General features: G+C 39.4%; 1 protein-coding gene across 3 annotated transcripts in view; it reads left to right on the top strand.

The window, feature by feature from the left end:
- The window catches only part of LOC130909364 (rho GTPase-activating protein 23-like), a 110,207-nt gene that overhangs the window by 80,123 nt on the left and 14,828 nt on the right, over positions 1-15,256 (top strand). For all 3 annotated transcript variants that reach the window (XM_057825722.1, XM_057825723.1, XM_057825724.1), the window contains 5 exons: positions 36-114; positions 207-280; positions 1,851-1,940; positions 2,061-2,186; positions 11,387-11,510. In XM_057825722.1, coding sequence (XP_057681705.1) covers positions 36-114; positions 207-280; positions 1,851-1,940; positions 2,061-2,186; positions 11,387-11,510 — 493 coding nt within the window. The remainder of the gene's footprint in view (positions 1-35; positions 115-206; positions 281-1,850; positions 1,941-2,060; positions 2,187-11,386; positions 11,511-15,256) is intronic.

Genomic DNA, 15,256 nt, shown 5'->3' with positions numbered 1-15,256 from the left:
AAAAAAAAGAATCCCTTTGACTTCTTTCTCTGCAGAGATGGCAGGACTTGAATGTAATCAGCAGCTTACTGAAATCTTTCTTCCGAAAACTGCCTGAGCCACTGTTTACTGACGGTGCGTGAACACATTCAGAGATAGCATGATTGTGAAAGTTAACCATTTAAAGGTTTTCTGAGATAAAAAAAATCCCATTGTATCTTTTGCAGAGAAATACAGTCACTTCATTGATGCCAACCGGATAGAGGACACAAGGGACCGCCTGAAGACTATGAAAAAACTGGTATTCAGTTCAAAAAATTACAGGCAGAGCTTATTTACAGTAAAAATATATATGAATACATATTTTTTTAGGGTGTGTATTCAGATTTAGCACTGGAGATACATAAAGGACATGTTTTTTATTTTAAAAAAAAAAAAAAGTTGTAAACATGTTACTGTCCCACAAATTATTTTTAAACAAAAATAGCGTAGCAGAAAGCTTGTCTTTATTAAATGCTTCATTGAATGAGTCCTCACAAATCCACTCACGCCGCTGAGATCAGCCTCTCGTCACTTACACAATGAGTTACCACAGCACCCTACCACTAATGTTTAACAAGATAAACGATGACTGACAGATCTGCGGCTTTGAAGATAGCACTACCAAGCTTTTCTTCCAATAGCAAAGCAGCTCCCCTATCACTCTTCGTTAACTTTAACAAGCAAACTCCAGCTGCCTGCTGAGCAAGAGAAGCAGCAGGAGGGAGAGTGAGAGGCTGTACGTGATCGAATCTGGAAATCTCTATAAAATACTGTATTTATTTATTTATTTTTTTTATTGGAAAAAAAATCTGTGATGGACTGAGGGCCCGAAGTAGCGAGGGATTACTGTAATTATTAAGATGTGTCGTTGAAGATTGTTACTGCTGTAGTATAACAAGCTTAGCATGCTCAGAAGATGGTTCTTGGGAAGTTGAATATCCCCTCTGGCAGGGAAACAACTTGACCTCAGGTGCGAGTTTAAGAAGTTCTAATTGACCTTTTGCAAAAGCTCCGCCTTCCTGACGGTTGTCAAAGCGACAAGCTTTGTCACTCCAATGGCTCAAGGCATTGCACCCAGACGCATTTACTGGACTGTTTTAACTGATTTGGAGCACTACCAGTGCAACCAGAGTGAGGCAAAATGCTTTACAATATGCGGTGTAGGGTTATTTTCACAATATAAAAAATTGTGGCAAGCTATTGAGTCAAAAGCACACAGGTTCAACACAAAGTATTTCGATACTTAGGCGTCGATTCGCAAAATTTTACATGAAAAATAACAGTGAAATAAGTTCAAGGCTAAGCCCCTTGCACTTTAGAGGTTAGGCTAGGTTAGTTAGGTTAGGTTAGGTTAGGTTAGGTTAGGTTAGGTTAGGTTAGGTTAGGTTAGGTTAGGTTAGGTTAGGTTAGGTTAGGTTAGGTTAGGTAAGTCTTTGCACCTGGGAATTGCGCAAAAAATTGTGGGTACACCTTCCGAGTGGTAACCGTGAATTTACATAGTTCGTGAATTCTGCGTGAGTAAAATAGGTAAAGTCATGGTTGCTACATTGGGAAGGTGTACCCACAAGTCTTAACCTGGTTTTATACCCAGTGCACCTGCGGCACGTCAGCGTCCGCGACGCGTTAACGCAGTAAAACGCGGCCGGTAAAGTCAAGCAGCGAGTGCACACCAGCTGCAGAGCGACCACGAGGTAGACAAAGCGGCGGTATAGAGTGAAATCCAAGCTTCCTTCTGAGGCTGCTGAAGCCAAGACCTGATCCCACAACAGTGTGACGAATGGATCGATGGATGGATCAGACAGTGTCTAAAATGTCTTGTCTCCTCGCAGATTCAAGAACTGCCAGATCACTATTACCACACCCTCAAGTTTTTGGTGTGTCATCTAAAAAGGGTGGCAGATTACTCTGAAAAGAATAAGGTACCACCGCATACTGTATATTGTGATGGAATTTTCAGATGAGATTTTAAACTATACAGTCTTATTTGTAAGTATCAAGAAAGGATGATTTTTTTTTTTTTTTTCATGTCTAATTTTCAGATGGAACCAAGAAACCTTGCTCTGGTTTTTGGTCCGACTCTGGTGAGAACATCAGAAGACAACATGACAGATATGGTGACCCATATGCCAGACCGCTACAAAATAGTGGAGACACTAATCCTACACGTAAGAATTATAACTTCCTCAACTATTGCAACATAAATGCCAGTAAAATTTGTCAAATTAATCACCTGCATGCTGGTTGACATCTGATGTTAGTAAAACATTGTCACTGAAGATAATCCGTCAAGGTACATTATGTTTTAGTCTGCTTGATTTAATCTTATTTAGCCATTTTCATCTCAAAAGGATCAGCACAATTTCCGCCATGCTTTGTCTACATAATTGATGGCGCAGGGCAAAAACTATGAAATTTAGCTGTGACACTTTCTCTAGTACCTGCTTTTTGGGCACTTTTGGGCAATTTGCTATTTACTATTAAAGTAGTGTTTTACAAAATTTTACGAAATTTCCGGATCACACTTTTATGGAAGATGAAAGAAATTTCGTAGCAGGTTCGCAGTGAGTAAGCAACAGGCACACTTTTGCTTAATAGACAATGTTTATTGATTAGAAATTGCAAATAAATGAATAAATGAAGTTTAATTGATTACAATCCCACAAAAGCAAGCAAAAACAAAATCAAGAATAACTACAACGCTAGGTCTGAATTGTCAAAAACCCTTACGAAGCAGTTAAAAACACATCAACACACATAACAATGGCGCTAGATAATTAGTTGTCGAAGCTAAAATATCACCGCACCAAAGCGCAATGAGTTCCTCTATGATATTGAAATCAAGCTCTTACCTGTCGACAATGAACGGAGGGCCACACAACGTTCCTGGTTTGAACGATCAAGGAACTCCGGGCGAGCGACTACGCGTGAAATCCTCTGACCGACCCTAAAGTGTGGCGCGGGATTAGGCTCTTTATAGGCATATGTCACATGAGAACAGAGGGGCAAACCCCTGATCTCAGGAGACACCCTGCCTGTCCAATCATGGTTAGGCTCTTTATTGTCGTGTCCAATCATGGTTAGGCTCTTTATTGTCGAAGGCAGTTGTATTCTCAAAGGAAGGAACTCACTGTACTTTAGTACATAGTTGTACTTTTTATACATAGCTACACAGCTGTACTTTTATACATAATGATTACACAGCTACACAGCTGTTCTTTTACACATAGCCCAAAGGCACTTTGTTATATATATGTGTATTTAATAATGATGGAACCAGTGCGGGTCACAAAAAGGTCACAGGTGTTTTTCTCCATACATTCCACCCTTTGACCCGCATTGGGTCACCATCATTCCCTTAATACCCTGGTGCGAAGTCAATTCACATATCTACCGATTGTATTCTCATTGATAGGCCAAATTATACATTTCATTAGTTAGCGACCGCTTTACCTTTCGGACATAGCAAAAAACACATTCAAAGCAGTCAGTATACTTAATGATTACATATAAACATCGGAGGTACAAAATATTGTCTTGCTGTCATAGACATCCCAGTAAATATATCCCACCAATGATGAGCAGACTCCTGCTCAATTTCCTTGGCTGCATGTACCACTTCATTTTGAGCTATCAATGTGGACACCTTAAGCTTGGAAACGTTAGACCTGTGTTCCTCAATCGCTAAAAGACAATGGTTTCAGAACGAACTGGGCCCAGCTCCCCCACTGCGCAGCGTATTTCCTGTTAGCAGCTGTTAATGCTTCATCTGTAAGCTAACTCATCTGTTTCGATGACATGCCAGCGGGTCAACGTAATGCTGTGCATCCCCACGCCGCACATCAGCTTCTCCTGTCCAGTCCCTGTTCCTCCATCTGCACTGGCGGTACCAGGCCGCACATGCAGGGGACTGAGGCCGGGCAATCGTGACTGTGCCTGCCTTAGGTTGTCCCAAGGTTAGGAGGAGGGATCTTACCCGTCATGGGCTATCCAGCCTTCCATACCCGCCTGTTATAGTCAGGAGTTGTGCCAGGTAATCGTGACTGGGCTTGCCTTAGGTTGTCCCAGGTTTTAGAGGGATCTTACCCGTCCTTAGCTCTCCAGCCTTCCATACCCACGTGGGAAGCGTTACACAAGTACCTCCCAGACGGCCCTTCGGCCGCTGGGGAGTCTCGAGCGTCTCCTACAGCATCGTTATTGGGGTGCTGCAAGGGATTTCTGCAGTGGGAATGCGGGGGGCAGTACCAAGTAAGTAAGTACCAACTAAGGTTCTAACCTTAGTGCAATTTATAGGTCTGGTTATTCCAAATGAAAAACTCCACATTGTCAAGACAACCCGAAAACGGTGTTTTAGGCAACTGTGGGTGTGGTTTCATAGTACCAATCACATAATGCCTGTGTCGCGTTAAAACATGCTCCTTGATACATTACTTGTTTCATACATGCCATACCTTTATCCGATGTGTCGCATCCGCTTAGGTCATAAGTAGGATTGGTTTGTGGGCTAAACCATTCCCCTTGAGGTCTCACAAAATAATAAGCATTAGTTGTAATTACAGGCAAAACATGATATCTGCAAACTAATAAGGGTTCAGTTATAGTCATTTGCAACCACATTATGTGACCACCCTTAGGAACCTTTCTTTCTGTAATTTCATGTTAAGTATCTGTAAATTACACACAGTCATATTCAGTGCATTAAAACGGCATTTCCGATTGGATCGGCTCCCCTATATATGGAGCAGGGGGAAGTGATGTCTACCCTGCAGCCTCCCTCTGGCAGGACACGTAAACCGCAATGAGCTCCACAGAGAGTCGGTATCGCCAGAAACGGCAATGGACTCCCCAGAGAGTCGACGTTCTTCCTCCACCATAGCACAGAGGATGTGGCCCAGGATCCGACACCACCTTCGATGCGGAGGAACGCAGTACCGCTGCAATCTTCCCGCAGGTGTTCCAATCCACCGTCTCCACATCAATCACCAGGCTGAAAAAGAAAACAGAACAAAACACTTCGGAATGGACAAAGATTGGGCGCTCCGAAGTTTGTCCATTCCAATGATCTATTCCACTGAATAGATATCTTTTGGCAATCGTCCAATTAAAAGGGGGAGTTGAACCTACACCCCATTCACATTCCCTTGCTAAATGTTGTGCAATTTTATCGCCGGATTTCACAATGAACGGTTCAGGGGTCAAATTGTACATTACAACCCCCAATTTTCCCTGAAAATCGGCATCGATGACTCCCGCAAGTATGGTTACCCCTTTAAGTGACAATCCAGACCTAGGTAAAATGTGCCCGTAGTGTCCCTTGGGACATCTAAGTCCTAGTCCAGTTGAAACTACCTTAGGTATCGCGGGAATTAAAGTGCTCGTTTCAATGGCTAACATCGAAAAGTCGAAATCGTAGTCAAACTCGTTATAATTGTCACGTGACGACGAAATCTAGAATTGTCTATTAGCCACTGAGGTCACAGCCGAACAAAGACAGCCAAATTCCATCAGCATGTGATCCAAAAGCCATAAGCCTAGACAATATTTAGTATCCTCAATTCCTTAAGCATGCACACTCCTCACCTCAGGCATTTTTATCAAATGTCTAAACCAATGTCTAAATCCACGAGCTCGTTGATAATTAAATTAATTATCCTTAACATTTCATAAGTTTCAATTGAGCTCAACAATCTATTCTCATCTCTAATGAAATTCCATTTCATTTTTGTTTTACCTGTTTTCCCAATTTGTTTCTCAATTTTATCCTAAATAATATAAGGGAAAGGCTGGAATATTCCCAGCTGCAATCACAACCTCCCCTTATAATCAATTTGGGCAAAAACCCAGCAGATGCCGTCGAGGACCCCATGTTGCAAATAGGGGCCACCGAAGGGCTGCACTCCTCATGTTGAAAAACATCTACTTTTTTCCGATATTGCGCAATAAACGATCAGCCATATACGCAATAAATGGTCACGCAATAAACGGTCAGCTATTCACACACGATCCCACACAACAAGTCATAATCAGTTACGCGACAATAACTACAATTATCCACACGTAATAAACAGGTCAGCTATTTACGCCTGAGCCTCGCAAAAAAAAGAATCATGACGCAACGCAGCCTCACATTCAGTCTCACAACAACAACCATCTTCCAATGACTTATCATACAAGACAGCACAGTTTCAAATACAAATCAAAGTCGTCATATATTCTACCAGTACAAATCAAAGTCGTACAAATCAAAGTCATACAAATCAAAGTCGTCATATATTCTACCAGTACAAATCAAAGTCATCATACATTGTACCAGTGGCTCACACCAGACCAAACATAAAAACATACAATCGGACGTCGTGTGTAGTACAATCCCCTAACGAATCCACGTATCGGGACGATCACCGCTTCCGCACAAACACGACGCAATTCCATTCCACGGTTCTTTTTCCCAACCAGGAGTTACGATCACCCCATCGATCGACTCATCAGCTTCTTTCACATTACACTTCCACAATTTCTTAAACATCGCTATTCTGTTACGTCTCACTCAGTATTACTTTAAACACACCCACAACACCCAATTTTACTCAAATTAATCAGTCAATTGACTAAATAAAATTCCCAGTATTACTTGATCACAATGACCAATTCCAATCAATAGTCAATTTATCAAAATACTATTGATCCTGCCGACAACGCCAAAATGTTTTACAAAATTTTTTTACGAAATTTCCGGATCACACTTTTATGGAAGATGAAAGAAATTTCGTAGCAGGTTCGCAGTGAGTAAGCAACAGGCACACTTTTGCTTAATAGACAATGTTTATTGATTAGAAATTGCAAATAAATGAATAAATGAAGTTTAATTGATTACAATCCCACAAAAGCAAGCAAAGACAAAATCAAGAATAACTACAATGCTAGGTCTGAATTGTCAAAAACCCTTACGAAGCAGTTAAAAACACATCAACACACATAACAATGGCGCTAGATAATTAGTTGTCGAAGCTAAAATATCCCCGCACCAAAGTGCAATGAGTTCCTCTATGATATTGAAATCAAGCTCTTACCTGTCGACGATGAACGGAGGGCCACACAACGTTCCTGGTTTGAGCGATCAAGGAACTCCGGCCGAGCGACTACGCGTGAAATCCTCTGACCGACCCTAAAGTGTGGCGCGGGATTAGGCTCTTTATAGGCATATGTCACATGAGAACAGAGGGGCCAACCCCTGATCTCAGGAGACACCCTGCCTGTCCAATCATGGTTAGGCTCTTTATTGTCGTGTCCAATCATGGTTAGGCTCTTTATTGTCGAAGGCAGTTGTATTCTCAAAGGAAGGAACTCACTGTACTTTAGTACATAGTTGTACTTTTTATACATAGCTACACAGCTGTACTTTACACAGCTACACAGCTGTTCTTTTACACATAGCCCAAAGGCACTTTGTTATATATATGTGTATTTAATAATGATGGAACCAGTGCGGGTCACAAAAAGGTCACAGGTGTTTTTCTCCATACAAGTAGTCAGTCTAATATTGTCAAAGTTGTACATCGACAGGGATTTGTATTGACAAACGTGTATTTGAAATTTAATACTGAATAAGTATGTCATTAATTATGATTACTATGTATATTGAAATGAAAACTATGCAGTCGGGGGTGATCAAACCTAAAACCACTGAAATATTGATAAAACTGCTTTTGGCACAGTTAATTCTATAACACACACAAACAAAATAATGCTTTCCATTCAAAGTTGTTTTTTTTTTTTTTTTTTTTTTTTTAATGATTTGCAAAATAAAAAACAGCAGTAACCTCAACCTCCATCTCCTAATTTTTCCCCACATTTGCTAAATGCAAAACCTAAATTTTAACTATTTAAGAACATTGGATGTACATTAAAATTGAAGCTAATGTCAACGTTTACGTTTTTTTTTTTTTTTTTTTCGATATACGTCAAACGTTCCTCTAATACAATCAATATACAAATTTAGTAAATTATATTAGCCCAATTTGAAAAATAAAGTCCGCTAGCGTAGATGCTACGAATGCTAACGTATTTACACTTCTCTCCTAGTAAATCTCTAAACATAACCAAACAAACAGTATCGCCAAACGTAACCACAAATGCGTACACTGACATACATCAGCTGAAACAACTTACAGCCTGATGTGGACCGAATTAGGGCATAGCTGTCCTTAAGTCATGTCTGACACGTCTGGTTCTCAGTAGGGTTGTTCCCATCATGTTTTTTTGCTCCCGATCCGATCCCGATCGTTTTAGTTTGAGTATCTGCCGATCCCTATATTTCCCGATCCGATTGCTTTTTTTTGCTCCCGATTCAATTCCAATCATTCCCGATAATGTTTCCAGATCATATACATTTTGGCAATGCATTAAGAAAAAAATGAATAAAACTCGGATGAATATATACATTCAACATACAGTACATACGTACTGTATTGTTTATTATGACAATAAATCCTCAAGATGGCATTTACATTATTAACATTCTTTCTGTGAGAGGGATTCACGTATAGAAAGACTTGTGACTTTGTATATTGTGACTAAATATTGCCATCTAGTGTATTTGTTGAGCTTTCAGTAAATGATACTGTAGCCATGCCCAAATGCATGCTGGGAAGTGGAACCATGACTGTGCGTAGTGCTACCAATTGATATATCTTCTCTGCGTTGGGAAATAACATAAGGTGTTAAGAAAAAGATCAATTTTTACCTTGCTTCCCCACATTGCTTCCCATTATATTTCTAATTGTAGGGAGAGGGATTGTAAGGCTTTAGCCAATTAAAAAAAGGCTCCAAAGGCTGCCAAAATTCACTCTACTCATTTTACGCTGCCTTTACATAGATATATATAGATCTATATAGATAAAACGGCGCCATTACTGATTGATCGCGACAATGCGTGAGTGGGTCGGGCAGTGCATGCATTAATTGCGTTAAAAATTTTAACGTGATACATTTTTTAAAAAAATAATTATCGCCGTTATCGGGATAAATTTGGTAACCCTACCTTAAGCCTAAACTAAAGACTCTGGATGAGTGTAACATATTATGTCTGTAACGTTAAATATTTTTTTGCCGATTCTGATACTTTGAAAATGACGTGATCGGACATCTCTACTTCTCAGTCATAAAAGGTAAGAGTCCAGCCACACCCAAAGCCGCCACCAACCCTTTACACATAGGGTTATGACAGTTGCCGTCATATTTTCGGGATCAAAGCACCGTATGTCGGCGTTCCGGGGCGTTCTGGCTCACTTTCACCCCTGGTTAGAGTTACTTCTCTGAAAAAGTAACTAATTACTTTACTAGTTATTCAAGTATTTATTCTACATTAAAATGAGTTGATGAAATTATCGAGACGCAATACCTATTCTGGATCGGTTCAGCTCCATCTCTAGTTTTAGACTTAAAAGACATTTAGGCTAGGTTCAGACCACAGGAATTGCGATTTTTTTCTCTATATGTGTTCTTTTGACGTGCCTGTTCAGACTGCATTTTCATTGTTCAATTAAAACGCATGCGCACTAATCGCAGTACAACACATGCTGAGCAAACTGACCTGCATGCGCTGAAAATCAAAACTAATGACTACACATGCTGGCTTTACGTTATTCTAGGGTGAATACATTTTGATTCCCAAAAAGAGGACACAAATAACAGACATAAATAATTCATCTTTAGTCTTATATTCAAAGTTTATATTGATTGATAGAACGCAGGTTTGCATTGTGCGTGCATGACGCACACATCTACGATCAGTTTGCCCCGACTCTCAGCCATCTAAGCAATGTTGAAATATTGGTCATTTGGCGCACAGAAAGAACACTGAGCATTCTGAGGCTTATCCATTTTTTTTCCATTTTATTTTATTTTTCTTACTGTGGTCAAGCCCGCCTCCTCCCTAAAGCCGTGTTCAAGCTAGGAGCTAACCACTAATAATGCACACCTCCCTGCCTCTCTTGCTCATTGCTGATGTAATTGCTACATAAATTATGATTTGGAAGATTTGACAGTTCAGACATTCAGAAATTCTGGAAAAAATGTGGCCCAGATCAGATTTTAACAACATACAAAAGTGACCTAGATTGGATTTTGAAATGGTCCAGTCCTATGCAACTTGTCCTGTTCAGACCGTCAAGTTAATGCCTCACTCGAGTCGGAAAAACACGAAAAAATCGGATATGTGCATTAGCCTTAGATTCTGCGTATCAAACAAAGCAAGTGGACAGAACAGGTAAAAAGTACGCCAACATTTTAAAAAAATAAATAATACATTTAAATATACAGTATATCAAAATAAGTATATAAATATATTGTTTGTTTTTCTAAAAAGAGCCAAATGAGCCCGGTTTTTTTAACAGCTCTTTGAAGTGAACGGATTACAGATATACGGGTCTCTTATGACTGTCTAAAGCTTATATCTAAAGGCTATACAGTTGAACCTCGACATACGATCGCATCGACATAAGATTCTTCGACAACCGACGTAAAATCTGACTCGTCATTTGTCTCGACATATGAGACATGCTCATAATACGACGATTTATGACTGTGTCACGATTTCATTGTTTTCCCGCAAGATTGACGCATAGCAGATTTTCTTCTTAGAAAAATCAACATGGGTCCGAAGAACTTTAGTGCAAGTGGTGGGAAAAGGTAATGCTTACCGTGGAAATTTAAGAAGGAAATTATAGAAAAATATGAGCGTGGTGTGCACGTCAGTGTACTGGCTGGACAATACGGCCGGAATATGTGTACGGTCTCGAGGATGACTCATTATCATTGTTATTATTAATATTGTAACATCAGCAAGTCACCAGATTCATCAAGTTTTTAAACAATTATTTCAGAACGTGCAAGACAACACCGCTACCGTCTGCCGTAGCCGACCCCAACAACAACAGAACATGAAAAGAGAAAGTATAAACTCCCCACTCATTCATACCTCTTGTCAGTCACACGGTGCATTCGGGAACAGCATGCAAAACACAACCGCCACATTAGAACCCGATTCATTATTGTTATTATTATTATTTTGATTATTACACTTTGTATTTACCATTTATTTGTTTTGCAATGTGTAATTGCTATTAGTAATTGTACCTGCAGTATTTCAGTATTTATTAAGGATGTTGGGCTGTGGAATGAATTAATCGGATTATTGTATTGTATTCTTATGGGAAAATCCCGCTTGACATACGACCATTTCGACTTACACACCAGGTCCTCGAACAAATTTAAATTTGTAAGTAGAGGTAACACTGTATTTCCTTTGTTCGTGGTTTGAGTTTTGCTTCATACCTGGCAGTGATGCTTTCCTGGTTTATTTGTCTAGTGTGACTGGTTCTTCTCGGACGGAGAGCTTAGGAAGCAGGAGAAAACTCCTGATGAGGACATGCCAAACATTAACCACCTGTTGTGCAACATTGGCAGGCCAGGTATGCCAGGAAAAACATCAGGTGAGCATATGGACATTTTTTTTCATAATAAATATTGCCAGATTCTCTTTGATGCAAGATATGAAATAAGTAGAACTATTTTCTAAAACATTTAATACTGTATATAGTCATGCTTTATTTTGGACAGTTGATTTTTTATAATGTATTTATCCATTTTTGTGCACTTTAATGTATGTTTATGGAGGCCCGGAACAACAAAAATTAAATGAACTAAATATCCAATGAAATAAATAACTCATACTGCCTTTCTATTATCTTATATTTTAATATTTATTCATTTCAATTTTTGTTTATTTTACTGCAATTTCTTCGTTCAGTTCAATACATATTTAGCTATAAATTTCTATTCTATTTTAACATTCACTTATTTAAATTTCTATTTTATTTCATTTTTTATTTATTTATTCAATGTCATATTTATTTACTTGAACATTTACTTATTTTATTTCAACATTTATTTATTTGGCTTTTTATGTATTTCATTATGGCACTCCTGGTCCCCCTTGTGGCAGCATTAAATATTTATACTGGGCATGTTCGAGTTACAAACGAGTTCTGGAACGTTTCTACCAGTGTCGTTAATAACGGCGTTACAATATAACGGCGTAACTAACGGCATTATTTTTTTCAGTAGTGGGTAATCTAATTAATTACTTTTCTCATCTTGGCAACGCCGTTACCATTACTGAGGATGGAAAGGTATGCGTTACTATGCGTTATTATATTGGTCGAAAAGTCGGAGGGAGACGGACTCACCGAGACGACAGAGCAGAGCAGGAGTGGGGAGGAGGCAAGAAAGTTGTGACGCCGAGCAAACGCGACGCTAGGTAGCTCCAATAATACCTGTTGTAGCCGATAGCCTACAAACTACGCAATCATGTTATGGTAGATATGGTAGATATGGTAGATATCACATATACTGTATATAGATATAACTAGATGCAAAATGACAGACACGGCACTAGATGCGTTAGTAAACAGCTGCCATCTTAAAGCAGTAGACCTTTTATTACGGTTCTGTTGTAGAGAACCTTCCTAGCGAACCTAAGTAACTTTTTATCTAAAATACTTCTAAATCGGCAAAATCTTGACTTGAATCTATCTTTAAATGATGAAACAATTTTAAAACTTTCATATGTCGAAAGTAGAGAGAAGGGAACTAATGCAATAATGGGAGCAATTTTAACAACTTTTAACAGTTGATTCAGGGTAAAGGGTAAATTAGGGTAAAGAATTGGGCTCAGGCCAATTGTACCAAAAACCTTCATAAAAAAACTTCACATAGTGTGGCCAATGTTTTTTTTTTTTTTTTTTTTTTTTTGAGGGAAAAAAAAAGTAATTATCACCAATTACTTTGCCAAGTAACTAATTACTCTTACATTCAGGTAATTGAGTTACTAACGCAATTACTTTTTGGGAGAAGTAATTTGTAACTATAATTAATTACTTTTTTTCAGTAAGATTAACAACACTGGTTTCTACCCTGGCGACGTTACATGAATTTCTGCATATGTCGGATTTCAACGTTAAACTCAAAATTTACTTCAAAATACATTTACAACAACAATACATTAAAATGAAAAAATAAGACGCGGTACAGGTAGCCCCTGGGTAACGACGTACTCGACTTACGTGATTCCATTTCGTCTTTTTTTTTTTCTTGTCGCGTTAAGCCCCTTTCAGACTTGTATGCCGCTAAAATCCCGTGTGATGTGACGCTGGATTTACCCGTGTCATGGCTTTCAAACATGAGGAGATGTACCGGGAATTATTCGGGTTCGACACTTTCAGACTCATCCCGTGTTGGCGACTTGGCGCTCTCTGTGCGGGAAGGGCGGGGGACGGGATTTTATAACACGGACATAACGTCATTTTTGGTCCACATCGGCAGCAAAATAAACCGTACATTTTCAAAGACGGATGATGGACTGTCTCTTCCTCAGCTCTAAGATCCAGTAACAATTTAATTTTGTGATGTTTCCAGTTTAATTTTAATTTCCTTCCAGTTTGCCGGTTGATAATTGCAATGTTTCTTTACCAATTTTTGTCATACTGCGAAGAAAAAGGACATGACAATCGGCCTGCTATGATATTTACGTCATCAGCCTTCACAGTGTGACATGGGAATTAACCGGCTGCTTTCCTCCATACCGCATCCCAGTTAAATCCTGGACATTATACAAGGACGCCCCTCCTAGTAACAACTAGGATTGGACGTCGTCCAGCACCGTCAATGGCATGAAAGCATCTACTGGATTTAATCAACATAACGAGCACATCGCCGCGAACGACAAGGACTATTGGGAAAATGAATAATCAAGGGGAAGAGGGGAAAAAAAATTTTTTTTAAATAAAATAAAATACCTTGTAATCACTACACAATGTGAAATGTCAAAAATTGTTATTTGATCATTTCTGCGTCCTATGGTATACTGGGGGAGGGATTCAATAAGCTTCGGCTTCTCCCGTCTGCCCTTTTCTTTTCGGGTTGAATTAAATGTAAACACATATGAATGCTGTATGTTTGTTTGGATTTGTCATGCCTGAAAAGAAAGAAAGAAAGAAAGAAAGAAAGACAGACAGACAGACAGACAGACAGACAGACAGACAGACAGACAGACAGACAGACAGACAGACAGACAGACAGAAAGAAAGAAAGAAAGAAAGAAAGAAAGAAAGAAAGAAAGAAAGAAAGAAAGAAAGAAAGAAAGAAAGAAAGAAAGAAAGAAAGAAAGAAAGAAAGAAAGAAAGAAAGAAAGTGCACTAGTAAACACACTCGATCACTACAATGTACCTGGCTGGCGGAAAAAAGCCGCAGGCTGGATTGGACCTGCTGCGGGACGGTTCTGGCCTGCGGGCCGTACATTTGACACCATTGTTCTTCATCAGAGGGAGCTGAGTCAACCGCAAGAACGTCAATATATCGCTGTGATTTATAACGTGCGGTAGCATCTTCTGCTAAATGTTTAAAATGTCTTTTATGTTATATTTTTATTTAATATATATTTAGCACATACATGACTTCTGCAATGGCCACTATGTTGGGGAACTGACATGACGCTAACTCCGTCAACCAGGAATTTGATGAGCCACATGTTGCCACAAGAGGACCCAGGAGTGCCACAACGAAATAAATACATATACTGTTTATATTCTGACGAAATGTAAAGTGCTGTCAAATTTAGCGCGTTAACGGGCGTTAATTAATTTGTTTTAATTAATCACGTTAAAATATTTGGCGCATTTAACGCAAGCGCGGAATGCCTGCTCATGCTTCCCATAATCTCACTGTTGTGTCCCACGGACGGCTGCTAAGGGCGTAACATAAAACGAGACACGCACACAAGTTGCAAGTGGACACAAATTTATTCACACAAGTCGAACTCGCAATGAACAAAATATACAAAATGCGGAAGAAGCTGTTTTCAGCGTAAGCCCAGGCCAAAACAACAAACAAAATGAAACTACACTTGAACCCCACCCGTTAAGTAAACCCTGATCGTAAAAAAGAAAAAACAATACAGCCAGTAACCTGGCTTCTACACTAAACAAAACGGGTTGAACGAAAACGGCAGTTTACCTCTACTGCTGCGGTGCTCTTATTTACAGTGGTGAACAAAAACGATCCAATAACGAATAAACACAAAATACCTCACCGAAAAAGCGGGAGTGTAACAAAATAGCGATGAAATGCACAGGTGAATGAATAGCGAGCAAACAGCTGGCGAGGAGGTACGCGGCACGTA

This window comes from Corythoichthys intestinalis, chromosome 21 (assembly GCF_030265065.1).
Source record: "Corythoichthys intestinalis isolate RoL2023-P3 chromosome 21, ASM3026506v1, whole genome shotgun sequence".
NCBI classification, from domain to species: domain Eukaryota; kingdom Metazoa; phylum Chordata; class Actinopteri; order Syngnathiformes; family Syngnathidae; genus Corythoichthys; species Corythoichthys intestinalis.
Note: the sequence above shows the minus strand (reverse complement) of the source record. Positions and strands in the feature narration are given on the sequence as shown.